The sequence below is a fragment of the Corylus avellana genome, chromosome ca2, assembly GCF_901000735.1.
Source record: "Corylus avellana chromosome ca2, CavTom2PMs-1.0".
Taxonomy (NCBI): Eukaryota; Viridiplantae; Streptophyta; class Magnoliopsida; order Fagales; family Betulaceae; genus Corylus; species Corylus avellana.
The window spans coordinates 8,421,833-8,449,603 of NC_081542.1; the positions used below are offsets into that span (position 1 = coordinate 8,421,833).

The 27,771-nt window shown below is 37.4% G+C and overlaps 4 protein-coding genes and 1 pseudogene across 4 annotated transcripts in view; 4 read left to right on the forward strand and 1 right to left on the reverse strand.

Moving 5' to 3' along the window:
• Positions 1–13,266, forward strand: part of LOC132169003 (large ribosomal subunit protein uL14x/uL14z/uL14y) — a 14,828-nt gene extending 1,562 nt beyond the window's left edge. Inside the window, exon 3 of the mRNA XM_059580093.1 lies at positions 13,202–13,266. Coding sequence (XP_059436076.1) covers positions 13,202–13,266 — 65 coding nt within the window. The remainder of the gene's footprint in view (positions 1–13,201) is intronic.
• LOC132172684 (probable disease resistance protein RF9) lies at positions 988–3,648 on the forward strand. Its single transcript, XM_059584227.1, has one exon. The coding sequence runs from the start codon at positions 988–990 to the stop codon at positions 3,646–3,648; it is 2,661 nt and encodes an 886-aa protein (XP_059440210.1).
• An 8,930-nt stretch (positions 13,267–22,196) lies between the features above and the next one.
• LOC132169004 (putative disease resistance RPP13-like protein 3) lies at positions 22,197–25,401 on the forward strand. The gene is made up of 2 exons (XM_059580094.1): positions 22,197–24,878; positions 25,054–25,401. The coding sequence occupies exon 1, from the start codon at positions 22,197–22,199 to the stop codon at positions 24,822–24,824; it is 2,628 nt and encodes an 875-aa protein (XP_059436077.1). The 3' UTR covers positions 24,825–24,878; positions 25,054–25,401.
• A 280-nt stretch (positions 25,402–25,681) lies between these two features.
• LOC132169005 (peroxygenase-like) overlaps positions 25,682–27,771 on the reverse strand; it is a 13,540-nt pseudogene continuing 11,450 nt past the window's right edge.
• Positions 27,432–27,771, forward strand: part of LOC132172694 (putative disease resistance RPP13-like protein 3) — a 3,036-nt gene continuing 2,696 nt past the window's right edge. Inside the window, exon 1 of the mRNA XM_059584244.1 lies at positions 27,432–27,538. Within this exon, the coding sequence (XP_059440227.1) occupies positions 27,432–27,538 (107 nt within the window). The remainder of the gene's footprint in view (positions 27,539–27,771) is intronic.

Genomic DNA, 27,771 nt, shown 5'->3' on the forward strand with positions numbered 1-27,771 from the left:
GCCCATGTGGACGGCGATCGTCAAGGCACCTGGCCCAATCATCATCAGAATAAGCAAGAAGGCACATTTGTGATTGGTCGAAAATGAATACCATACCCCAATGTTGCTTTTAAGTAACATAAGATGCACTTGAAAGGAATGTTTTTTCAACCCAGTCTATAAATTTGTCATGTGTTATTATTGCATGTATTTATATGATTTCTTAGTTAGCCAGTAAAAGGCAAATGATTTTTTAAATAAAATATGTGGTTTTGTAATAAAATGATTTAAAAATATGCATTTTCCATATGTTTAAAAAGTACATAGTATTGTCTCCAATGAGTAGATCAATTGGTTGGAGGCCACACTTCATGAAGCGGTGGTACCATGCTATAAAGTGAATCGGAAGAAAATGTATGTTCTAGAGGAAACACAATATTATTATCTCTGCAATATCCCAACTATCTAAGAGAACTCCAGGCCATGAAGCAAAAAAGACCTCACATTTGGCTAGTTAAAGTGGTTAAGAGTTTGCTTAGCTTAAATATGAATGCAGCCAAGTGTGAATGGCTCTAGCCCTGGTGCCTCATAAATTCATATATGGGGTCAGTTTGTGACGTATCCCCGTGATCAATCTTACGTGGCGGCAACAACGTCGACCCCAAAAAGAAAAGATAAAAGGATAGTGAGTGAAAATAGCACTACTCATCTTTACTTTTTGAAAACAACTTGAAAATGCCCAATCAACCGAAAATGATGGCTTCTCTGTAGACCTTTCAATGTCTTTCCAAGAACCAAATTGAGCAACCCTTTCTTCACATCTCTGAGCTAGGGTCTGTTTCCTTCCCTCTTATTTCTTTTTCTCCTTAATTATCACTACCATCTGCAACCAAGAAACAGTAAAGACCAAATACAGTGAGAGAGAGAGAGAGAGAGAGAGACAAACAGTTTGTTAGCAGCTTTCCAATATTTCTAGCAGATTTAAGGGAGGCAATATTATAAGGAAATATGGCCGACCATGTTGTTAATTCCCTCGTACAGTACTTGTCCCAGCAACTCGAAAAGGAAGCAAATTTCTTTGGTGGAGTGCAGGATCAAGTCAAGTCACTCCATAGGGAGCTTAGGCTTATACATATCTTCCTGGAGAGCTCTGTGGGGAAACGGAATGAGCATCCAATAGTGAAGGAGGTAGTCGGACAGATCAGGGAGGTGGCTTACGAGGCTGAGGATGTTATTGATATGTATATCCTCAAGGTTGCAGAGCACAGGAGGCGAAGCCTAGTGGAGAGGATATTTCATAGCCCCATGCACGCAATGATGCTTCGGGAAGTTCGAAATAAGATTGCAGACATCGAGAATGAAATCAATAAAATCTACAACAACAGAGAAAAGTATGGCATTGAAAGAGCTACAGAGAGTGTAGATGCAGCGGCGGCAGCGGCGACGGAGGCACTACACAAGCGTAGGAGAGAAGTTGAGGAAGATGACGTGGTGGGCTTTGTTGATGACACATCGACACTAGTGAAGCAACTTACTGAAGGGGATCGTAAGTGTGATGTCATTTCGATCATTGGAATGGGAGGGCTGGGGAAGACAACTCTTGCACGGAAAATCTACAACAATGTTGGCGTCAAGAGGCACTTTGAGTGTCGTGCATGGGTGTATGTATCTCAAGATTTTAGAATTAAAGAGCTCTTGCTTAAAATTTTGAAACAGATGAAAACATCAGAACTGCAAAGGATATTAGAAGAAGAAATGGGTATAAAAATATCAGATTTGTGGAGGACACTAGAAGGCATGGGTGTAGAAAAATTAAAAGAGCAGTTGTTCAAATGCTTGCAAAGAAAAAGGTACCTAATAGTCATGGACGACATTTGGAAAACTGAATTATGGGATGAGGCAAGAACTGCTTTTCCTGATGATTGGAATGGAAGTAGAATATTGATCACCAGCCGCATAAAAGAAGTAGCTTCACATGCAAGCTCTACTCCTCCCTACTTTCTCCGATTTCTTGACAAAGACGAAAGTTGGGAACTCTTTAGTAAGAATGTGTTTCGGGGAAGAACATGTCCTCCCGAGTTAGAAACTCTAGGGAGAAAAATCGCAGATGATTGTCGTGGCTTACCACTTTCCATTGTGGTTTTAGGGGGCCTTTTAGCAAATAGAAAGAAGACATCTCGAGAATGGTCCAAATTAATTGGCAATGTAAATTGGTACCTTACTGAGGCTAATCCAATCTGCAAAGACATTTTGGCCTTAAGCTACACCAACCTACCTCGACGCTTGCAACCATGCTTTTTGTATTTTGGTGTATACCCAGAAGACTTTGAGATCTCTGTAAGGCAATTGATCCACCTATGGACAGCTGAGGGATTTATACAGCACACTGGCAATAGAAGCATAGAGGATGTTGCCGAAGATTACTTGGAGGAGCTCATTGATCGAAGCTTGATCCAAGTGAGTAGGAGGGCAATAGATGAAGGTGTAAAGAAATGTCGTATTCATGATCTTCTGCGAGACCTCTGCATATCTAAGAGCAAGGAGGAGAAATTTCTTGAGCTACTTAGAGCGGGTAACCTTTCATTCCCCATCAAATCTCGTAGACTATCCTTCCATGGTGATGGTAACTTTCCTCTATACAATGTCCTAAACTTCTTTGATCCTCCATGTGCTCGTTCTTTGTTGATCTTTGGCGATGTCGGAGATAGAGACTTGAATTTGTTCGTCAAAAACTTCAAGTTGATTCGGGTGCTTAATTTGGAGTGTATAGTACTCGACTCAATTCCCAGAAGCATAGAAATAATGATCCACTTGAGGTACTTGAGGATAAAATTATCTATGGTAATTGTTATTCCTGATTCATTTGGTAACCTTAGGAATCTAGAAACACTTGTCATAGAGGGTGGACGTTTTTTGTTAGATTGTCGAGTAAGTGGGATATTTAAGCTACAGCGTTTGAGGAATCTGTATCTGGATAGGTTCGTGTTGCCTTACCAGTTGGATGAAGTTCTATGGAACCTCCAAGTCCTTTCCACTTCAACAAGTTGGGATGATGGAGAGCAAACTTTTGCTGTCACACTGGACAAGTTTCCTTGTGTAAGGGAACTAAAAATACGATTTATCGACAAGTGCTTGAATCTTGAAGAAGCGAACAAAGCAGTAGATTTTTTGGAAGGCCTTCACCATTTACATTATCTTCAAAAATTGAAAATCGAGGAATTCCCAATGCTTCCTAGTGATTCGAGTTCATTTCCATTGACAATCACTCAACTAACCTTAAAACATCATCTTCGGTTACCAGAAGGTGGCGGCATGACAGTGCTGGGAAACCTTCCCAATCTTCGGATACTGAAAATAAAAGGGTGTGACAGTATTAGAAATCTGCACGTCTTTGGAGATCATTCATTCCCTAGACTCGAAGTCCTTAAATTGCAATGTTTGGAACAAGTTAAAGAATGGAAACAAGAGGAAGGTGCAATGCCATGCCTTAGATATTTGGTTATCGCAGGATGCCGCAGTTTGACAATGCTCCCTCCGGAACTATGGAGTTTGACTGCCTTGCAAAAGGTGGAGGTGTTAGATTACAATTTCGAATTGACAAGGATGCTTCGAGAATTACAGATGACGGTTAGGTGTAAGCTAGTGATCGGTTCAGCTAAATATTACTGATCCGTGGGTTCAAGTAATGATATCATCCATTTTGCAGGTATAGTTTCCTTCTCTTTTCATTTCTACTCTCACTTTTAACATTTGCAGCACCTAATTATAAATATGTAGTCCTTTGATCTTTTCGTTGTTGAAAACAATATATATATAGTCACTAACTTTCTTTTTGAAAATAAATTTATCAATTTAATTAATTATGTGATAATATAGAACTTCAACGGAAATGGAAATGGTGTTCCTCTCTATTGCTTTCATGAAGTCGTCCCCTTCAATTACTGTTATCATGTGGTTTTTAGGAGGTAGGGGGATTGATGGAGGACCAATACAGCAGTACATAACTAACGGCTATCAACCGTTATTCTGCTGATTGAAAGACTTCGGTTTGGTAAGGCTGGAGTGCTCTGTTTTACGTCCCCTGTTTCTCAACAACAAGAAGGAGAATATGCACCTATTTGGATGAATAGGGCTGGGAATCATCGTTTTTAGTCTTTCCATGTGCTGTTAGAAGTATGACCAACCATCAACAGAAGGCGCCATTGTTCTTTAAGCCGGAGAATTCGTGAACAATATGGTTTGAATTGTAATTCTAAGCCTCTTGTGCATGCTCTGTTCTGGTTGCAGGATCTGCTTACAACCCAGCCTTTAAACATGTTAGAAATGTCCTCCTTATATAGCAAGTGACATGCGTTACTTCTAGATGTCTGGTTGCATAAGTTTACTAGAACCTAATTTGTATGAAATTTATGTCTTATGAAATTCCACCACTCTTGTTTAAAATAATAATTTTAAATTATTACTATTTGTTGTTAGCTTGTTACATTATTATATATGTATGATTAAATTATTTTATTCTTTGCTTTTCTATCTAGTCTTTTGTCTTTCTCTCACCCAAGCTAAACAGCCCCACGGCACCAGTCTTTTTTTCTTTTTTCCAGTCCCTTTGAGTGATTCTAGCTGGTTTCCGATTGTGTACTTATGGTTTATACAATTTTTTTAGGTTGAATATGTCTGAAATATTGAGCTTTGGCCGTGCCGGTTTCCGATTGTGTACTTATTGTGTACTTATGGATTATGATTTATTTCCTTCTACGTTGATTTTTTGATAGGTCCTTTCCATATTGTTTCTAGATTTTATAGTAGTGATTAATTTGTTCAGTGAAAACATGCCTAGCTTGTTTGTGAAATAAATTATGAGAGAGTTGCTCTCTTTTCATTTTGCAATGATGATCTTTTATGATGTTATGGACATTGCACTCTGGCCAACCTTTTGCTTTTATGTAAGCATGCAAATAATCATTAATTATTTGAGATATGGGTCTCTTAGTATTTATTGGCTTCTCTGTTTTTGTTTTGTTGTGTTGTGTTGTGTTGTGTTGTGTTTGCTTATTTTTTCTTATTTACCAATGAGCAGACTGAGAACGCAAGACTTCATCATATATAATAATATGTGGCTTGATCCCAACCCTCTCCAGCATTGCAGAAATAGTATTGGAGCTGGGCATTCAGGCCTTAAACCTGCTGGGAATGAAGCAACAGAGCTGGTGGTAAGGGCTTCACAATCGAGAATATCATGTATTGCATCTTCCTGCACATTGTAAAATCAAACAACATTCTTTTTCACTGCGACCCCTTGTAAAGAGAAGGAACTCCAATGTGAAATAATCTGGGCAGTAACTATATGCCCACACCTTCAATTTTCCTACCTCGAAGATGTACAAAATGGTAAATCACGTCTGTGGTGTTGTGTTGTGTTGGAGTCGACAGACCTGGTTGTTTTGGAGCTTCAGCGAAAATGAATCTAGAGAGGGAGATAATGAAACACGAAAGTCCACAAAACCTAGAAAAAAACCCAACCCCCATTCCATTTTTTGTTGCTCGAATTTTCTCTGGAACCAAACAAAAATCCATCCCTCTCCATGAAAAACTAACAATAATAATAAAATCAACACAAAATCCTAGAACTAGAGAGAGAGAGAGAGATTTCGGTACCAGTTGTTTGGCTTAGGTTATGGAAGAGAGACCCAGATTGCTCCGTCGAGGCGTCAAGGGCGTTGGCGCAGAGGAAGTGGAGTGAGCGTAGCCTGAGAACGGCGGGAGTACCCGTGCTGTCGGTGGCAACCCAAAACCGCCACTCCACCCTCCCTCTCTCTTCTGGAAGTTCCTCACACATTCAATTGATGGATTCGAATCCCACCCATTAAGGGTTAATCGGAGAAGGAGATTCTCCGATTGTCCATTTAGACGGTTCAAAATGAATCTCCGATCCGATTGTCTATTTAGACTGTTCAAAATAATTCAACCCATTAGAAAATGTCATGTGTTTCACTATAAATTAAATAATAAAATATTATTTAATCTTGACCACCCCATGACGTAAGAGGGGTAGCTAGCCACTTGATAAGACAAAAATGGGGTGGCCAACCATTTCATATTATTTTATAAAAAAAATTTTAATTTTATTTTCTTTTAAAAAATTAAATGATATTTTATTATTTAATTTATAGTGGGACACATGGCATTGTGCAGCGCGTTTGATCAAAATGAACAGATCAAATGAACAGTTGGAAAATCTCCAATTATCCCTTCAATTTGAGGGAATCCAGATACATCCTTCAATTGAATGTCCTTTTTTTATTTTTTTTTTATTAAGATTTTGGCAGAAATGGGTTTAAAATTTGATTTTGAAATTGTGAACGATTAGCTTGTTTTGGACGTTTAGACGTAAGAAACGGGTAGGATTAGAAAATTTGAGAAACTAGAATTTGAAAAAAAAAAATTCTAGGGAATCTTGGTCCCTAATCTGTAGATAAAAAAGGAGATAATAATAGTTAAATATAACTATTATTATTAGATGTTTAGCAACTTGAAAGAGATGTTGTCTTTAAATATAATAATTTCGATTTTATGTACTTTCATTATTTCTCTTACAATAAACTAATTGTCTTTGAATATGATCCATTCTAGGCACCAAGGAAGCATTTTCCTAATTCACACGTTTGAAAGAGTCAATTTTGTACTCGTCTCCTAAATATTAGAATATGCAAAAAGCCTTGAATTCCAGCACACCAATCCTTTCTTCCTCGAAGCAGCACGAATTTGAAGAAATACTAGTAAACTCCCATGGGGAAATAAATATTGTTTCATTTCCACCTAAACCACCTTGTAAGTTCGCACACAGACATGAAAGTTGAAAATAGAGGCCGTCTATATAGAATTAAATTTGACCAATTCTCGTATGAGTCACTGGAAAGTTGATTGTCAAATGGATCCTTACCATTCACGTTTGTTTTTCTAAATTTTTGTGTAAAATAGTTAATCAAAATCAAGTTTATATAGTTTGGCTAATATGTTTGGAAAGGCACTATACATTCGGTTATCTATTCTTTTTCTATATCATTTAAAATATATATATTTTTTTACTCTTTTTCACTGTGGAATTAATATTTGCTTTACTAATTTTGTTTTAAAAAACTGCAGTATCTATAACTATTCTTTTATTTTAGTCTTCACTTCATAATTTCCTTATCATCACAACTTCATCATCGTAGTCAACAATACATTATGAACATTGACAAGCAAATCTTTCAATCACTAACCAAATTAAACCCGAGTATTATTATATAGGTGAATATTTGGCTCTTTCGATCCACTTCTTTATTTTTGTTTTGTTTGCTGCTTTTCTCCATGGAAATGGCACAACTCTTATTTATCTTCCTCGTTAAGGAGTGGGGAGCTGCTTTCCTAATAACCATCTTTTGAACTCTGCATTCCTTCTTCTCTTTCCCTGCCCACCAACCGCAGCTTTCCCACAATCAACCAAAAATGGCTTCTCTGTAGGCTGTCAATGTCTTTCCAACAACCATACTGAGCAACCCTTTCTTCACATCTCTGAGGGTCTGCTTCCTTTCCTCTTATTTCTTTTCTCTTAATTATCACTACCATCTGCAACCAAGAAACAGTAAACACCAAATTCAGTGAGAGAGAGAGACAAACAGTTTGTTAGCAGCTTTCCAACATTTCTAGCAGATTTAAGGGAGGGAGTATTATAAGGAAATATGGCCGACTATGTTGTTAATTTCCTCGTAGAGTACTTGTCCCAGCAACTCGAAAAGGAAGCAAATTTCTTTGGTGGAGTGCAGGATCAAGTCAAGTCACTCCATAGGGAGCTTAGGCTGATAAATATCTTCCTGGAGAGCTCCGTGGGAAAACGGAATGAGCATCCAATAGTGAAGGAGGTAATCGGACAGATCAGGGAGGTGGCTTACGAGGCTGAGGATGTTATTGATATGTATATCCTCAAGGTTGCAGAGCACAGGAGGCGGAGCCTAGTGGAGAGGATATTTCATAGCCCCATGCACGCAATGATGCTTCGGGAAGTTCGAAATAAGATTGCAGGCATCGAGAATGAAATCAATAAAATCTACAACAATAGAGAAAAGTATGGCATTGAAAGAGCTACAGAGAGTGTAGATGCAGAGGCGGCAGTGGCGACGGAGGCACTACACAGGCGTAGGAGAGAAGTTGAGGAAGATGACGTGGTGGGCTTTGTTGATGACTCATCGACACTGGTGGAGCAACTTATTGAAGGCGATCGTAAGTGTGATGTCATTTCGATCATTGGAATGGGAGGTCTGGGGAAGACAACTCTTGCCCGGAAAATCTACAATAATGTTTGCGTCAAGAGGCACTTTGAGTTCTGTACATGGGTGTATGTTTCTCAAGATTTTAGAATTAGAGAGCTCTTGCTTAAAATTTTGAAAGAGATGCAAATACGTAAGAAGTGGAAAATACTAGAAGACATGGGTGTAGACGAATTAAAAGGGAAGTTGTTCAAATGCTTGCTAAGAAAGAGGTACCTAATAGTCATGGACGACATTTGGAATATTGAAGTTTGGGATGAAGTAAGATCAGCTTTTCCTGATGACTTGAATGGAAGCAGAATATTGATCACCAGCCGCATAAAAGAAGTAGCTTCACATACAAGCTCTACTCCTCCCTACTTTCTCCCATTTCTTGACAAAGACGAAAGTTGGGAGCTCTTTAGTAAGAAAGTGTTTCGGGGAAGAACATGTCCTCCCGAGTTAGAAACTCTAGGGAGAAAAATTGCAGAAGATTGTCAGGGCTTACCACTTTCCATTGTGGTTTTAGGAGGCCTTTTAGCAAATAGAAATAAGACATCCCGAGAATGGTCCAAATTAATTGGCCATGTAAATTGGTACCTTACTGAGGCTAATCCAATCTGCAAAGACATTTTGGCCTTAAGCTACACAAATCTACCTCGACGCTTGCAACCATGCTTTTTGTATTTTGGTATATACCCGGAAGACTTTGAGATCACTGTAAGGAAATTGATTCGCCTATGGACAGCTGAGGGATTCATACAGCACACTGGCAATAGAAGCATAGAGGATGTTGCCGAAGACTATTTGGAGGAGCTCATTGATCGAAGCTTGATCCAAGTGAGTTGGAGGGAGGCAGATGTTGGCCTAAAGAAATGTCGTATTCATGATCTTCTACGAGACCTCTGCTTATCCGAGAGCAAGGAAGACAAATTTCTTGAGCTATTTAGAGCAGGTAACCTTTCATTCCCCATCAAATCTCGTAGACTATCCTTCCACGGTGATGATAGCTTTCCACTATACAATTTCCCAAACTTCTCTCATCCTCCATGTGCTCGTTCTTTGTTGTTATTTTGCGAAGTCGAAGATAGAGACTTGAATATGTTGGTCGAAAACTTCAAGTTGCTTCGGGTGCTTAGTTTGGAGTGTATAATACTCCACTCCAATATTCCCAAAAGCATAGAAACAATGATCCACTTGAGGTACTTGAGTATAGTATTATCTGCGTCAGAAAGTGTTATTCCAGATTGCTTTGGTAACCTTAGGAATCTAGAAACACTTGCCATTTCAATATCTCTATCTCTAAATCCTGATTTTGTTTCTCTAGTACCAATTAGAGTAAGCGGGATATTTAAGCTGCAGCGTTTAAGGACTCTATATCTGGAAGACGTCATGCCGTTGCCTTACCAGTTGGATGAAGTTCTACGGAACCTCCAAGTCCTTTCCACTTTAACATATTGGTATGACGGAGAGCAAACTTTTGCTGTCGCACTGGACAAGTTTCCTTGTCTAAGGGAACTAACAATAGGATTTATTTGCGAGCGGTTGAATTCTGAAGAAAACAGAAAAGCAGTAGAATTGTTGGAAGGCCTTCACCAGTTACGTTATCTTCAAAAATTGAAAATCGTGGGATCCAAAATGTTTCCTAGTGATTCGAGTTTATTTCCATTGACAATCACTCAACTAACCTTAAGAGAACTCCCGTTAACAGAAGGTGGCGTCATGCTGGGAAACCTTCCCAATCTTCGGATACTGAAAATAAAAAGGTGTCACGATATTAGTAATCTGCACGTCTTTGAAGATTCATTTCCTAGACTCCAAGTCCTTAAATTGCAAACTTTGTATGACTTTTATGAATGGAAACAAGAGGAAGGTGCAATGCCATGCCTTAGATATTTGTTTCTCTGCGGATGCCGTGATTTGACCATGCTCCCTCCGGAACTATGGAGTTTGACTGCCTTGCAAAAGGTGGAGGTGTTAGGTCCCAACCCAGAATTGGCACAAACGCTTCGAGAATTGCAGATGACGGTTAGGTGTAAGCTTGTGATCGGTTCAGTTGATTTTCGTCCCAACTCGATCAGCATCTAATTACTATTGATATCATCCAAAGACCCATTTTGCAGGTATACTTTTCTTTCCCTTTTCATTTATATTCTCACTTTTTACATTTGCAGCACCTAATTATAAATAGGTAGTCCTTTGGTCTTTTCGTTGTTGAAACAATATATATATAGTCACTATTCTTTTTGAAAATAAATTTATCAATTTAATTAATTATGTGATAATAGAGAACTTCAACGGAAATGGAAGCAGTGTTATGATGTTCATGCAGGAGAGCAGCCTCACGATTTTTAGAAGGACGATTGATGGAGGTCCAATACATAATAGATTTTAGAATGTGAAAATATAAAGCGGAATAAATAAAGAGACACAAGATTAAGGTCGTTCGGCAATATGCCAACATCTATATACTAAAGCCCTATAGGCTACATCTTTTACTTTTATAGAATTATTTGAATACATAAGAGTATTCTCTATTTATAGAGATAACATGAAGAATATATTTCATTCCTTAGCAATATGGGACAAACAATGGCTTATTTATATAAGGCAATTACTAAAACTTGATGCAACGTGACTTGGTGGGCTGCAACGAATAACAACAAGAAAGAACGGATAGGTATTTCTAGATCTCGATTCTATTAAGTAATCTAAAAAATCTTCTCTAAAATGCTAGATACTCTCTAGATTTTGAAGGAAAATAGAAGAACGCTAAACTCTGAGTCTTCTTATTGAACAAAACTCATATATTATCAACGACGGCGTTTCTGGAGGCTATAAGCATGTATTTATAGACCCCTAAAACCCTAAACCGAATAAAACATGAAATAAAGTCGGTTTAAGCAAAACAAAGCTACGCGTTCAAACGGGACAAATAGCTGTTCGAACGGGGACCTACTAACATAAATAAAACGAAAAACAAAGCTATGTGTTCGAACGGGACAAACATCTGTTCGAACGGGGATTGACTAAAACGTAAAACCAATGAAAATAACATAGGCGTTTGAACGGGACTCCGAATAGAGCCTTTTGAAGGGCTGCAGATGATTGTCCGATCTGCATCAAAACCTCTCCACACTTAAGCAATGTGGGAGAAGCCCAAATATATAACATACAGCAGTACACAACTAACAGCTATCAACCGTTATTATGTTGATTCAAGACTTTGGTTTGATATGGCTGACTTTTCGTATGTTCTATTTTTTCATAGATGCCATAGTATCGTTGACTTTCCGTATGATCCTTTGAACTTGATTCTTCTTGTTTTTTCATTTTTTTACTTTTTGAACTTTATTCTTCCTGTTTTGGTGAACCTCAATAAATACTGTTGCATTGAAACCTTGACCAGGTCAGAACATGCCACCATTTGGCACCAAATATATCCCCATTGTTAAAAGAGAACCGTCATGAAGGATAGGTTGGTTACAGGAGGAGAAAGGTTGCTGAGTAGAGGTTATAGAGGAGATATTCAATGCTGTTTTTGCAGAAATCAAATGGAGAGCCGAAACCATTTATTTTTTGAATGCAGCTTTTGTTATAGAATTTGGAAGTTTTGTATGACTAGATGCAAAGTGGCTAATCCCCCTATTATATGGGAGGATATTCTTCAGTTGGAATGTAGTTCTTGGAGTTGTAACACTCTTAAAGGCTTGCTTTGGGTTCTGCAGTTTATAACATATGGGCACTAGAAATGAAATTAAGCATGCAGGCCATCCACACACTGAGGAGCAGATTTTGAAGAAAGTATTGTGGGAAGTTCGTGCTAGAATTGTTGGGAAAGGAAAGTTCCCAAGGACTAGGGAGAATATGTTACTCTGCTCCTTATGGAACTTGTCTAAAAGTCTGTTTTGTTGATGATATGTTGCAGGTTTTCTGTGGTTTGTTTATGGTTTTGAGGATAATCTGTTTCCTCTATAAGAGTGTTGCTGCAGATTTTATATGTGGCTTGTTTGAGGATAGGGTCTTTTTCCTCTGTTTTGTTGGTTTTTGTTTTTGATTTGACGCTATTGTTTAGCCCTCTGTAAGGGTTTGGTTTAATTGTTTTGGGCTGTTACCTAGAGTTTCTTCTGCTGTTTGTTGTTTTTTGGCCTCTGTGTAGGTTGTTTTCAGTCTGTTAATCAGGCATGTATTAGTTGTTGATGTGTTCTTGGTTTGTTTTATTAATGAAGGTGATAATTCATCTAAAAAAAAAAAAGGGAACCCATTTGTTAAAAGAAAAACTACCTCCACCTTTTCTCATGCAGTCAATTGCTTTCTACCAGAGTTTGAAATTCAATATTAGTGCATCACTTCCAAAAGCGGACAACAAAAAAAGATATATAGGATAATCGTATTTCTCACAGAATACAAATTCTTGCTGCTAAAGGTAAATGAAAGAAGTTGGATAATCCTGTGACCATTTGGGTTGGAATGAGTGGTAGGAGATTCCAATGTTTTCTTCCTTTTTTGAACTTTATGACAGCCGTATATATCTTGAGGATGTATTATTACAATGGTTGCTCCATATATCATATATGCTCCACAATATATATATTGTGGGTTTGGTTGCTCCATATTCTGTTATATATTTGATGGAATGCAATTAATGGATGTAGTTGATGATACTACCTGTGTCTCACTGTAATCTCCCGCTAATCTGTTCTAATCAGTTTGCATCTGACTGTTTCAGATACCATTAGAAAAAAGGAGAATATGCACGTATTTGGATGAACAGAGCTGGGAATCATCGTTGTTAGTCTTTCCATGCATTGTTAGAAGTATGACCAACCCATCAACAGAAGGCGCCATTGTTCTTTAAGCCGGAGAATTCGTAAACAATATGGTTTGAATGTAATTCTAAGCCTGTCATGTGCATGTTCTGTTCTGGTTGCATGCAGGATCTGCTATTAATACTGGGCCAATTGGAAAGGAAAGGAGTGTGCCAAGGATTGCCATTGTTTAAATGTTTGGATTTTTGTCATTAAACTCTTTTGAATGGTTTTTCTGATGTACATTTCTGAACTCATCTGGCTTTAGAATCTTGTAGCTTAACAGGTTTAAGCTTTGCCATAGAGATTAAAATTCCATCTTTTGACACCTGGATGGAGTTCTGCTGCCTTTCATCTCCTTGGGGTTTCTTTTAATTAGGAAGAATTTTCAAGTTATATTATGTCACAAAATATGTTTTTTATATGGTAAGGGACATCTGTCACTTTTAGAGGTCGGGTTACATAAGTTTACTAGAAATTTATGCCCCGTAGAATTCCACCACTCTTGTTTAAAATAGTAATTTTAAATTATTACTCTTTGTTGTTAGCTTGTTACATTATTATGTATGATTAAATTATTTTTGTTAGTTTCTTGACTGTGGAACTAATATTTGCTTTTATGACGGCAATTTGTTAATCATTTTGTTTTTAAAAAATGTAGTATCTGTAACAACTCTTTTACTTTAGTCTTTCACTTCATAATTTCTCAGTCATCACAACTTCATCATCATAGTCAACATTATGAATATTGACAAGCAAACGATTGGCTCTTTCAATCCACTTCTTTATTTTTGCTTTGTTTGCTGCTTTTCTCTTCCTGAAATTGTTTACAAAAATAACCGAATTGATGCCCTCATTGTTCTCAATGAACACAAGTTTTCTCCAAATTGTATTAGAAGAAAATTTTTAACTTAGCCTATAAATTTGTCATGTGTCTCTTAATATGTATTCTCGCGTGATTTTTTTAATTAGCCAGTATAAGGCAACCTAGGATGAGGAGGACACAAAAAGAACACTAACAGAGCACCTAGCATTTCTTAAAATAATTTGTGAGAAACACGTGATTTTTTAATAAAACTATTTAAAAATATGAATTTCTAATATGCACGGATCATCACCATTTCCAATGAGATTGAGAGAAACCAATTAGGCAAAAGGGTGAAACAAAATTGTTTCAATTATTAAAGGCTTGTGAATTGAAGTACAAAGATGGACATAGTGTTACAGAGTATCTAAGTAATGTGCAGGAATTATTGAACGAGTTGTCTACCATAAAACTTGCACTAGATGATGAGGTGCAAGCATTACTTGTGTTGAGTTCTTTGCCAGACAATTGGGAAACCTTGGTGGTGTCACTCAGTAATTCGGCTCCCAACAGTGTGATAACTATAGGCAGTGGCGGAGCCACATGGTACCTTGAGGGTGCCAAGAGGATTTTTAATTTTTTAATTTTTTTTTAGACCCACAGCACCCTCAAACTTAACGCACATCACATGTTTAATGTAATATCTCAATGATGTGTAGTTGGTCAAATTTTTCTTGTTTTTCTTGGAGTGATTATGGCCAGAGACTCTCTAAAGTGCAGTTTTAGACACTTTTTTTTTTTTTTTTTTTTTTTGGTATTTTTATCTTTTTGATATAGTATCGACATATTACATTTCTAATATATCAATTTCAACACATATTTATGAACTTTTATAGATATTTTGTGTGATACATATATTGTGTGAATTACTAAATTTTTAGGGTAAAGAAAATTTTTAGGATGCAAAAAAAATTTTAGCGGCACCCCCAATATAAAATAGCTGGCTCCGCCACTGACTATAGGTATGGTAAAAGACAGCATGTTCAATGAAGAGGCAAAAAGAAAAGAGCAAGACATTTCTTTTTCATTCAGAGGCAATTGTTACAGAAAGGTAGGGGAGAAGTAAAAGCAGAAAACCTCGTAGGTATGACGGTCGTGACAAGTCAAGAGGAAAGTCCTACTAAAAAACAGACACTAAATGTTTTCACTGTGGCAACCTTGGGCATATAAGAAGAGAGTGCAGAAAGTTAATCGAACAATTGAAAGAAAAAGACAAAGACAAAGAACGTCAAGGAAAAAAAAAAAAAAAAAACACTGTAGTAGTTGCATCTGATGGTGATGTGGTATTTGCGTTTTGATGAAGCTTATACTAATCTCTCATGTGATGAATCTACATGGGTAGTTCATACAGCAGGATGTTTTCATATTACTCCATATAGAGATTTCTTCTCTTCCTACACTAGTGGCGATTTTGGTTAGGTCAAGATGAGAAATGAAGTAAAGTGTAAAGTTGTGGACATGAGAGATATACAGCTAGAAACCAACATTGAGTGCAAATTGATTCTCAACGATGTGAGACATGTTTATGAAATGCGCTTCAACTTGATTTTTATTGGGAAACTTGATGATGAAGGCTACCACAATTACCTTGGAGGTGGACAGTGGAAACTAAATAAAGGTTCTTTTATCTTAGCCAAGGGAAAAAAGATTAACACTCTCTATAAGACAAATGCAAAACTAGTCAAGGGTGATGCGATTGTTATTGAAATAAAAACTCCGCTGTGGTATGACACAAGAGGCTTGGTCAAATGAGTGAGAAGGGACTTCAGATTCTTGCCAAGGAGCAACTCCTCCCTAATAATAAAGGTATGTCACTAATACCATATACTTATTGTCTTCTTGGAAAACAAAGAAAAGTTTCGTTTCGAAAATCCTTTTCATCAAGAAAGTCTACTATTCTTGCTTTAGTTCACACTGATGTCTACCCTATGAACACTTTAACTCTAGGTGGTGCACTTTATTATGTGACTTTTATTGTTGACCACTCTAAAAAGGTATGGGTGCTTGCTTTGAAAACCAAAGATATCAGGTCTCGTACACACCATGGCGTACATTAAGCTACCCATGGCTGATGCATAAGGCACTTTCTTCATTTCATCTTTTTCTTTCTCACTTGTAGGACTTTGCTTTGAACTCAACTTCAAATGACCTGCAAGTGTAGAGCTCACCGGTTTTGCCTTGCTCAAGTTGAACCTATCAAATACCTTTTCAATATAACTCTCTTGTGATAGCCACAATTTTCCTTTCTTCTAGTCACGAAAGATCTTTATACCAAGGATCTGCTTTGTGGGTCCCAAGCCCTTCATAGCAAAGGACTTACTCAACTCTTTCTTCAGTCTGTCAATTTTACTACTGTCATGACAAACAATCAACATGTTATCCACGTATAGCAAGAGAATAATAAATTCTCCATTAGAGAATCTCTTCACAAATACACAATGATCTGATGTAGTTCTGACATATCCATGATCAACCATAAAGGAATCAAACTTCTTATACCACTATCTTGGTGCCTGCTTGAGTCCGTACAAGCGCTTTTTCAACCGACACACTAAATGTTCTTTGCCTTTAGCTGTGAACCCTTCTGGTTGCTCTATATAAATTTCCTTCTCCAAGTCACCATGAAGGAAAGCAGTCTTCACATCAAGCTGTTCGATCTCCAAATTCATTTTGGCAGCCAAACCCAAAACAACTCTAATAGAAGACATCTTTATCAAGGGTAAAAAAATTTCATCAAAATCAATGCCCTTCTTTTGACCAACCCTTTTACAACTAGTTGTGCCTTGTACCTTGGTTGTGATCTGTTTGGTTCAATATTACATCTAAACACCCATTTATTCTTAAGTGCTCTCTTGCCCATTCTCATTGAATCAGGTAATATTGCAAACGACAAAAAACCCTAGCTGTCTCTTTTCTCTCTAGCCTCCAGAGAGAAAAGCGAAACCCTTCAGCCACATAGGGGAGGAGGGTTGGCCGTTTGGCTGCCCCCCTCCTCCCCTCGTCCTCCTCGCTCCGGTGCTAGTTATTTACCTGATACCTTAGCCTCGGTGCCTCCTCTCTTCCCATTCCTTGCCGCTCTTTTCCCCCTTTGTTTTCTCCATTTTTGCCCCTTCCTTGCCCTTTTTCTTCCCCTGCCTACATTTTCTGTAGCGGGCTCCTTGGCCTTATTTTGGCTCTTTGTGGGTTCGAATTTTGTCTGTGGTCACTGACTCACTGCCGACCTGTGTCGCTGCTTCGCTGCCCGCTATTAGGGTTTTCTTTCATGCGTCCCCACCGCGTCGAGCTCCCACGCCCCTTACGCGGCGGTTTCCGGCCTGCACGGGTTCGGCTCCGATCCCTTTCAGCTACCGTCTTCCCACTTTGTGCTCATTTTCCCTGTTTTTTTCCCTGTTTTGGTGGTTCCTTGTTGTTTTTTCCATTTTTCTTGTTTGTGGTTGTTTTCAAGTCCTGCTTTGCCGGTCTTCTCCGCGCCTGTTCGCCGCCCATGGTCCACTGTTGGGCCTTTCGACGCGTCCCCGCCTCGATGAGCTTTCAACGCCCCTTCGGTTTTCGGTTCCCGGCGTGTGCGTGATCGAAGTGTGCTGTTTCTTTTCTTGTTTTATTTCCCTGTTCTGTTGCTTCTTTAAGATGTATTTGTGTTTTGGCGCGTGTTTTTTCCCTGTATTGTTTAATTTACCTGTTTTGTTCGGCTTGTAATAAAGCTTTTTCCTCTCTCACTTGATCTATGTCGCCTTCGGGTTAATTAGTTTTGGTCCAGACCTTTGGGTTGTTGATGTGATCATTATCCTAGCCTTTGGGTCAAGGATGAAGAGTTTCGGCATGAGAGTCTTTCCGCTCTCAGGATCAAGGAATAATTGCTATCTATGCATTTGGTTGAGTCTGTCTATCACAGATCTAGTATGAAATTTGATTTTAGTCATGGGTTAGCAGATTGGTCTCGAATCTTGTACTAAACCTGGTAATCTTGTAGCTTTATACTATGGTTGCTTCAGAGCTTTGTTCTGTGATGTAAGAGCTTTATGCTCGTGGTATTATTGAATGAAATGTTATGTTTTTCTAAAAAAAAAGAAAAAAAAAGTAATATTGCAAAGGCAGAATAATAATGGGTCAGAGCATCCCATCCTTTAATCCCCCGTACACGTAGGTCTCAATAAAAATCTCATCGAATCAGAATCTTCAAAGTTTACTATATATACAATGGATTTCTTTCCACCACCTTCAAAGATTGAAAACAAACTAAAGGTGCCAAGGAAGCATTTTCCTAATTCACACGTTTGAAAGAATCAATTTTGGACTTGTCAAATTCTTATGCGAGAATTGGTCAAACTTCTATATATATGAGGCCTTTATTTTCAACTTTCCTGTCAGTGTGGGAACTTAGCAGGTGGTTTAGGTAGAAATGAAACAATATTTCTCAATGGGTGCGGTGGAATTGAAGGCGTGCTGCAATCTAAAATTTATGAAGACAGCAGTTAGAACAATTTTAGGTATAACAATTTTTGGTATGATGTGAACAACACATTTTTCGAGGCATTCTCCCCATTCTCATGATCATTGCAAAGTAGCAAGAGCGTCAAAAGTTTTCCAGTGCATGCATAAACTCCAATATCTAAGCCCATATGATTTCTAATTTTTTCAAAATTATTATTATTATTATTTTTTTTTTTAAAAAAAAAAAAAAAAAAAAAAAGGTTGAAGGTTTGGGTGGTCGGCCACCCACAATAGGCATTGGGGTGCCGAGCCACCCCCTCAGGCCCTCGTGGCGACTGGCGAGGCCCTATGCCATCGGGGTGTCAAGACCACCCCGGTAAGAATCCGGGGGTGGCGCGACCACCCCTAGGGCCTGCATTGGGTGGCTGGCTTCCCACAAGATTGTTTCTTCTTTTATTTTTTTAATTTGTAAGTTTGAGAGAAAATAAAAAAATAAAAAATTGATTTTGTTGAAAACTTTGTCTATTCCCTCAAGAATAGTTATTCATCTCATGTTTTAGAGAAATAGATATTCCTTTGCGTAAGGAATTAGTTATTCTCGTGAGAATAACTATTCTTAAAATATAGGCCTTTACCAAACAAAAAAATGATTATTCCATAGGAATAGTCATTTCATTCCAAAAGTCTATTCCGCAAATCAAATGGACCCTAATAAAAAAAAAAAAAAAAAAAAAAAATTTTAAAAAAGTAAATTTAATTCTATTATGTTATCTCTCCTATGCTTATGATAAAAGGCAACAAATGCATTGAATCAAATAATAATGCGAAGGCAGAATGATAGTGGGTCCGAGCATCCCCACCCTCCTTTAAACCCGTACAGGAAGGTCTCTATAAAAATCTCAGTGAATCAGAATGTTCAAAGTTTACTATACAATGCATTTCTTAATTTGGGTCCCCCAGAGATTGACAATAGAGAACAAACTAATTGTTTTTTATTATAATCCATTTTAGGCACCAAGGAAGCATCTTCCAAATTCATAGGTTTGAAAGAATCAATTTTGGACTTGTCGCCTAAATATTAGGTTTGTTTGTTAAGTAACACCCCCCTCTCAAACACTATTCACTTCATTTTAAAAAAAAATCAACATACAAATATTCTCACTTTTATATCACATTATTCACTTTTTATATCACACCATTTACTTTTTACTATTATTTAAATTTTTTTAAAAAATCAATACAAAACAAACTTTTTCACTTTTCAATACTATTTTTTCACTTTTCTATACTAATTATTACACTCAATTTTTTTCTTACCAAACATGAACAGTTTCGTGGTAATGGATGATGGTTGCTAAACACACTAGATTGCAAAAAGCCTTGAATTCCAGCACACCAATCCTCTCTTCCTCGAAGTAGCATGAATTTGAAGAAATACTAGTAAACCCCATTGAGAAATAAATATTGTTTCATTTTCACCTAAACCACCTTGTAAGTTTGAAAACCGACAGGAAAGTTGAAAATAAAGGCCTCCTATATATAGAAGTTTGACCAGTTCTCATGAAAATTTGGGTTGATTGTCAAACAGAGCCTGTAGCATTCTCACTGGTTTTTCTAAATTTTTATGTAAAATAGTTAACTAAAACCTACTTTATCTAGTTTAGCTAATAGGTTTTGAAACACACCATACATTTTATTATTTATTCTTTCTCTATATTATTTAAAATATATATATTTTTTACTCTTTTTTATCTTTTTCTATTTCTTTTTTAAGGATTGTATTTTTTCGACAATATTTCTTTCAAAAGGTCTTTTTTATTTTTTATTTTTAACGGTCATTTTTTTAAAATGGTTATATATATTTTTTAACCCAATAAACTCTCAATTCAAATTGCTTATGTATGTAATGTAACCTAGACAAATGACTTTAAGCTGGAGGATTTGTAAACAATTTTTTAGGTTGAATATATCTGAAATATTGAGCTTTGGCCGACTGAATCGGTGTTCGGAGAGAGAGGGATGGTGAGTTGCAATGAGAAGAGAAATCTAGAGAGGATGATGTTGGGCTAACGAATTTGACAGAGAAGGTGAGGATGGGAGGGGCAGAGAGAGGGATAGAGAAGGGAGTGAGCAAACATTAAACAAATCATCTAGTGTAGTTTAGCTAGCTATTTTGAAGTTAATCTATCAGAGACAAAAACGAGCTTATAATAGCTAAATATAACTATTATGAGATGTTTAGTTACTCAGCTTTCAGGATCTTTGGCTCTAATACTATGCTTGTCTCATAAGTTTAAATTTATTGGACGAAGTAAATTCAATAATTTTATCAATACTTTAACAACATTTGCTCTAATACCCTATTAAATCACTACTTATCTTAAAAACTTACACTAATAAAAAAAAAAAAAGTAAATTTAATTCTAATATGTTATCTCTTCTATGCTTATGATAAAAAGACATTAAATGCATTGAATCAAGTAATTATTGCAAAGGCAGATAATGCATTGAATCAAGTAAATTCAATCATTTTAGGCACTAATTAGGAAGCATTTTCATAATTCACACGTTTGAAAGAATCAATTTTGGACTTGTCTCCTAAGGCTCCATTTGGCAATCAACCTAAATTTGAATTGGTCAAACCTCTATATATGAGGCCTTTATTTTCAACTTTCCTGTCAATTCGCGAACTTACAACTTACAAGGTGGTTTAGGTGTAAATGAAACAATATTTCTCAACGGGTTTTACTAGTATTTCTTCAAATTCATGCTGCTTCGAGGAAGAGAGGATTGCTGTACGTGCTGGAATTGAAGACATTTTGCAATCTAATATTTATGAAGACAGCCTTCATCAGTCATGGAATGACGACGCAAAGAGCAAGTGTTGTAGTTGGGAGCGGGTCACGTGCAACTCTATCACCGTTCACGTGATCAAACATTCTCTCTATAACATAAAGCAAAGAAAAATACTATACACACTCTCAAATATACATTTTTTGACATGCCAATAAAAATCACTACAAATCAATTTAGGCAAATATTTGGAGAATGGTGGTATTTCAATCAAACACGTGTGGAATGACATGAACTGATTAAAACATATGGTGTAACACATTTAAATTATTTTCTTGGTCTTTTTGACTGCGGAACTAATATTTGCTTTTGTGAGACTGACGGCAATGTGTTAATGATTTTGTTTTAACATTATGAACATTGACAAGCAAATCTTTCAATCTTTAACCAAACTAAACCCAAGTATTATTGCATTCCACTTCTTTATTTTTGTTTTGTTTACTGCGTTTCACGGTGAATGATGTGGTGTTTAATTTATCACAGAATCGATCTTATCTTTCGGCAACAACGTCGACCACAAAAAGAAAAAGGATGGTGAGTGGAAATAGCACTTTACTTTTTGGAAACAACGTCGAAATGAAAGCAATGACTTGTTATGGCAGGATAGAAACAGAGGAACAACCATGGAAGTAGCACAACTCTTTTGAACTCTGCACTCCTTTTTCTCTTTCCCTACCCACCAACCCCAGCTTTCCCCCAATCAACCAAAAATGGATTCTCTGTAGACTGTCAATGTCTTTCCAATAACCAAATTGAGCAACCCTTTCTTCACATCACTGAGGGTCTCTTTCCTTTCCTCTTATTTCTTTTTCTCCTTAATTATCACTAGCATCTGCAACCAAGAAACAGTAAAGACCAAATACAGTGAGAGAGAGAGAGAGAGAGAGAGAGAGAGAGAGAGAGAGAGAGAAACAGTTTGTTAGCAGCTTTCCAACATTTCTAGCAGATTTATGGGAGGTAATATTATAAGGAAATATGGCCGACCATGTTGTTAATTCCCTCGTAGAGTACTTGTCCCAGCAACTCGAAAAGGAAGCAAATTTCTTTGGTGGAGTGGAGGATCAAGTCAAGTCACTCCATAGGGAGCTTAGGCTGATAAATATCTTCTTGGAGAGCTCCGTGGGGAAACGGAATGAGCATCCAATAGTGAAGGAGGTAGTCGGACAGATCAGGGAGGTGGCTTACGAGGCTGAGGATGTTATCGACACGTTCATCCTCAAGGTTGCAGAGCACAAGAAGAGGAGCCTGATGGGGAGGATGCTTAGTAGCCCCATGCACGCAAAGATGCTCAGAGATGTTGGAAGAAAGATTGCACGCATCAAGAACGAAATCAATGAAATCTACAACAATAGAGAAAGGTATGGCATTATTGAAAGAGCCACAGAGAGTGTAGATGCAGCGGCGGCGGCAGCGGAGGCACTACACAAGCGTAGGAGAGAAGTCGAGGAAGATGACGTGGTGGGCTTCGTTGATGACTCATCGACAGTGGTGGAGCAACTTATTGAAGGGGATCGTAAGTTTGATGTCATTTCGATCATTGGAATGGGAGGCCTGGGGAAGACAACTCTTGCCCGGAAAATCTACAATAATGTTTGCGTCAAGAGGCACTTTCAGTGCTGTGCATGGGTGTATGTATCTCAAGATTTTAGAACTAGAGAGCTCTTGCTTAAAATTTTGAAAGAGATGCCAATCCCAGATCAGCGGAGAACACTAGAAGATCAGTTGGGTGTCGACGAATTAAAAGAGAAGTTGTTCAAATGCTTGCTAAGAAAGAGGTACCTAATAGTCATGGACGACATCTGGAATACAGAAGTCTGGGATGAAGTAAGATCTGCTTTTCCTGATAACATGAATGGAAGTAGAATATTGATCACCAGCCGCATAAAAGAAGTAGCTTCACATGCAAGCTCTACTCCACCCTACTTTCTCCCATTTCTTGACAAAGACGAAAGTTGGGAGCTCTTTAGAAAGAAAGTGTTTCGGGGAAGAACATGTCCTCCCGAGTTAGCAACTCTAGGGAGAAAAATCGCAGATGATTGTCGTGGCTTACCACTTTCCATTGTGGTTTTAGGGGGCCTTTTAGCAAATAAAGAGAAGACATACCGAGAATGGTCCAAATTAATTGGCAATGTAAATTGGTTCCTTACTGATCAGGCTAATCCAATCTGCAAAGACATTTTGGCCTTAAGCTACACCAACTTACCTCGACGTTTGCAACCATGCTTTTTGTATTTTGGTGTATATCCGGAAGACTTTGGGATCCCCGTAAGGCAATTGATCCAGCTATGGACAGCTGAGGGATTCATACAGCACACGGGCAATAGAAGCATAGAGGATGTCGCCGAAGACTACTTGGAGGAGCTCATTGATCGAAGCTTGATCCAAGTGGGTAGCAGGGCGACAGATGGAGGCTTAAAGAGATGTCGTATTCATGATCTTCTGCGAGACCTCTGCATATCCGAGAGCAAGGAAGACAAATTTCTTGAGCTACTTAGAGCCGGTAACCTTTCATTCCCCATCAAATCTCGTAGACTATCCTTCCATGGTGATGGTAGCTTTCCTCTATACAATGTCCTAAACTTCTTTGATCCTCCATGTGCTCGTTCTTTGTTGTTATTTTGCAAAGTCAAAGATAGAGACTTGAATTTGTTCGTCGAAAACTTCAAGTTGATTCGGGTGCTTAATTTGGAGCGCTGTATAGTACTCCACTCCATTCCCAAAAGCATAGAAACAATGATCCACTTGAGGTACTTGAGGATAACATTATCTGAGTCAGTAAGTGTTATTCCGGATTCCTTTGGTAACCTTAGGAATCTAGAAACACTTGTCATAGAGGGTGGACATTTAGAAGATGAATATCATCCAGTAATTCGTAGGGTAAGCGGGATATTTAAGCTGCAGCGCTTAAGGAATCTGTATCTGAAAGAGTTGCTGCCGTTGCCTTACCATTTGGATGAAGTTCTATGGAACCTCCAAGTCCTTTCCACTTCAACATGTTGGTATGTTGGAGAGCTTGCTGGCGAACTGGACAAGTTTCCTTGTGTTAGGGAACTAGAAATAAAATTTATCTACAAGGGGTTGTTTTTTGAAGATGACAACAAAGCAGTACATTTTTTGGAAAGCCTTCATCATTTACATTATCTTCAAAAATTGACAATCGATGCATTCACAATACCTCCTAGTGATTCGATTTCATTTCCATTGACAATCACTCATCTAACCTTAGAAAATACTCGGTTAGCAGAAGGTGGCGGCATGATAGTGCTGGGAAACCTTCCCAATCTTCGGATATTGAAATTAGAAGAGTGTTACGATATTAGAAATCTGCACGTCTTTGGAGATTCAGTTCCTAGACTCGAAGTCCTTGAATTGCGACGTTTAAATGACGTTAAAGAATGGAAACAAGAGGAAGGTGCAATGACATGCCTTAGATATTTGGTTATCGAATCATGCCGTGAATTGACAATGCTCCCTCCGGAACTATGGAGTTTGACTGCCTTGCAAAAGGTGGAGGTGTTACATCCCAACTCAGAATTGGAACAGATGCTTCGAGAATTGCAGATGACGTTTAGGTGTAAGCTAGTGATCGGTTCAGCTCATTGACAACCCTCGTCCGTGGGTTCAAGTACTGATATCATCCAAAGATCCATTTTGCAGGTATACTTTTATTTCTCTTTTCATTTCTATTCTCACTTTTAACATTTGCAGCACCTAATTACAAATATGTAGTCCTTTGATCTTTTCGTTGTTGAAAACAATATATATATATAGTCACTAATTAATATTCCTTTTGTAAATAAATTCATCAGTTTAATTAATTTTATGATAATAGATAACATCAACGGAAATGGAAACAGTGTTATGATGTTCATGCAGCCCCACGGTTTTCATGAGGTAGGGGGATTGATGGAGAACTAACAGCTCTATTTGGCAACCCTTATTCTGTTGCTCAAAGACTTTGGTTTGATAAGGCTGGAGTTGTCTGTTTACTTCCCCTGTTTTTCAGCACATGAAGGATTCTGCTTCAAGAAGGAGAAGAGTCACCAAATAGAGCTAATTAAGAGTCATCATTGTTATCTTCTTGAGGCTTTGGAGAGACTCCATTGCCACCTTGTTCCCATTGTGTGTGTTTGGTGCTTTTGTTTGATCCAAATAACGTTTTTGTGTGTGTAAGAATCAATGGTTGGAATTTTTTTATATAAGGTCAAATTTTAGTTAATTTATTTAATTGCAGCTCTAGGAATTGGAAAAACTATACATTATTTTAGTTCATTTATTCTTCACTGCTATGATAAAAGGCTAATAAACCACCCCTTAAAGCAAAGCACTCTGTCTAACCTTACAAAAGAAAGGAATACAAGCATATCTATGCCTCAATCTTCAAAGAAATATATATGTTCCACTGTTCCAATAACCAACACAAAGATGCTTGCATTGGATGTCGTCTTATAATTGGAGCATCATGCCACCTTGCCAATAGGAGGGTTCTTTTGAACCTCGGCACAATATTCAAACAAGCTTCCATCGAAGCAACGCCTCACAGCTTCTTTAGCTAAGAAACCTTCGTCATCCTTTGCAAGAACATAAAGAGCTCCCCATTCCAGTTTACTTGCTATCCTGAAACAATATATAAGTAGAGACTAATTAACTACATGCACGTTTAAGAGGGTTTCTTCGTGTGCATGTTAAATCACTATATATTCAAAAAGCTAAAACGGATAAAAAATGATTGATTTAATAATTTAATTAATATTTTAAAACACAGTGCATAATGGAGAAAGAAAGAGATAGAGAGACCAGCCAAAGAAATCAAATGCGTTACGGTTAGCCGGCCTCAGTCATGTGCCAGAGCTCCCGTAGTGTAAGCTTGTCAGGCAGTGTACAACATATTTGTTGAACAGTTCTCAAGATGTGTGGGGATGAACCTGCGATAAAATTGGGGACATTTTAGGGTTTATTAGGAAGCTCTATATATAACTTGTATGATCTGGCTATCCTATTCCTATCAAGGGGAAACCACAATATCCTATAACAATTATATCTACAACCAAATACCATCTATATATTAGACACCATGAATATTAGATTGCAAAATGCCTTGCCTGCACACCAATCCTCTCTTCCTCGAAGCAGCATGAATTGGAAGATATACTAGTAAATCCCATTCAGAAATATTGTTTTATTTCCACCTAACTACCTTGTAAGTTCGGGCAGCGATAGGAAAGTTGAAAATAAAGAACTCCTATATAGAAGTTTGACCGGTTCTCGTATGAATCACTTGAAAATTTAAGTTGATTGTTTTAGCATTCACATTGGTTAATCTAAATTTTGATGTAAAATGGCTAATTAAAACCCATTTTATATAGTTTGATTAATAGGTTTTTTGAAAGCCACCATACGGTCTATACATCTGTTTATCTATTCTTTTTTTATATTATTTAAAATATTATTTGTTTTTGCTCCTTTTAATTTCACTGTTGAATTAATATTTGCTTTTTTACGGCAATTTGTTAATGATTTTGTTTTAAAAAACTTATGTATCTATAACTACTCTTTTATTTTAGTCTTCACTTCATAATTTCTCTATATCACAACTTCATCATCGTAGTCAACATTATGAACATTGACAAGCAAATCTTTCAATCATTAACCAAATTAAACTCTGAGTATTATTGCACAGGTGAATCTTTGGCTCTTTCAATTCACTTCTTTATTTTTGTTTTGTTTGCTGCTTTTCTCTCCCTGAAATTGTTTACAAAATAACCGAATTGATGCCCTCATTTTTCTCGGTGGACACAAAGTTTTCTCCAAATTGGATTGAAAGAATTTTTTTTTTTAACTCGGTCTATATATTTGTTATGTCCTTTTAACATGTGTTCTCACAAGATTTTATATTAGCCATTACAAAACACATGGTTTTTTAAATAATATGTGAAAAACACGTGATTTTTTAATAAAACTATTTAAAAATAAAATGAATTGGAAGAAAAATATATGTCCAAGATGAATATCATTCCTACACAGAATATTATTATTTCTACAAATATCACTAAGAGCAATGTAGCAAAAAAACCCTACATCCGGCTAGTCAAGGTGACTAAGAATTTGCTAAGCTGCTACATTGCTAAGCTCAACAATCTATACTTAATAATAAAAATAAAAAATAAAAAAGTCATTAATATTAGGCTATTAGCTAAAATTTAGTCATACATGATGAATGGCCGGAATATGAATGCTGTAGCAATGGTGCCCCTGGAAGGCTGGAAACAGCCAACATATGGGGTCAGTTTAAACCGTAAGGGTCATGAAGTATCCCCGTGGTTCACGGTGCAATGAATCAATGATGGTGTTTTTTAATCGGGGAATCGATCTTACATGTCGACAACGAGGTCGACCCCAAAAAAGAAAAGGCAAAAAGGATGGTGAGCGGAAATAGCACTATTTTTTTATTTTATAGGGAATCCATCGTTGAAATGGCCAAGAAATAAAAAACACTAGGATGTTGGCTAGAAAGAAAGCAACGACTTCTTATGGTAAGAGAAAAACAGAG

Excerpts from the sequence above, each read along its gene's own strand:
- LOC132169004 (XM_059580094.1), top strand. The coding sequence starts at position 22,197 with ATGGCCGACCATGTTGTTAATTCCCTCGTAGAGTACTTGTCCCAGCAA.
- LOC132172684 (XM_059584227.1), top strand. The coding sequence starts at position 988 with ATGGCCGACCATGTTGTTAATTCCCTCGTACAGTACTTGTCCCAGCAA.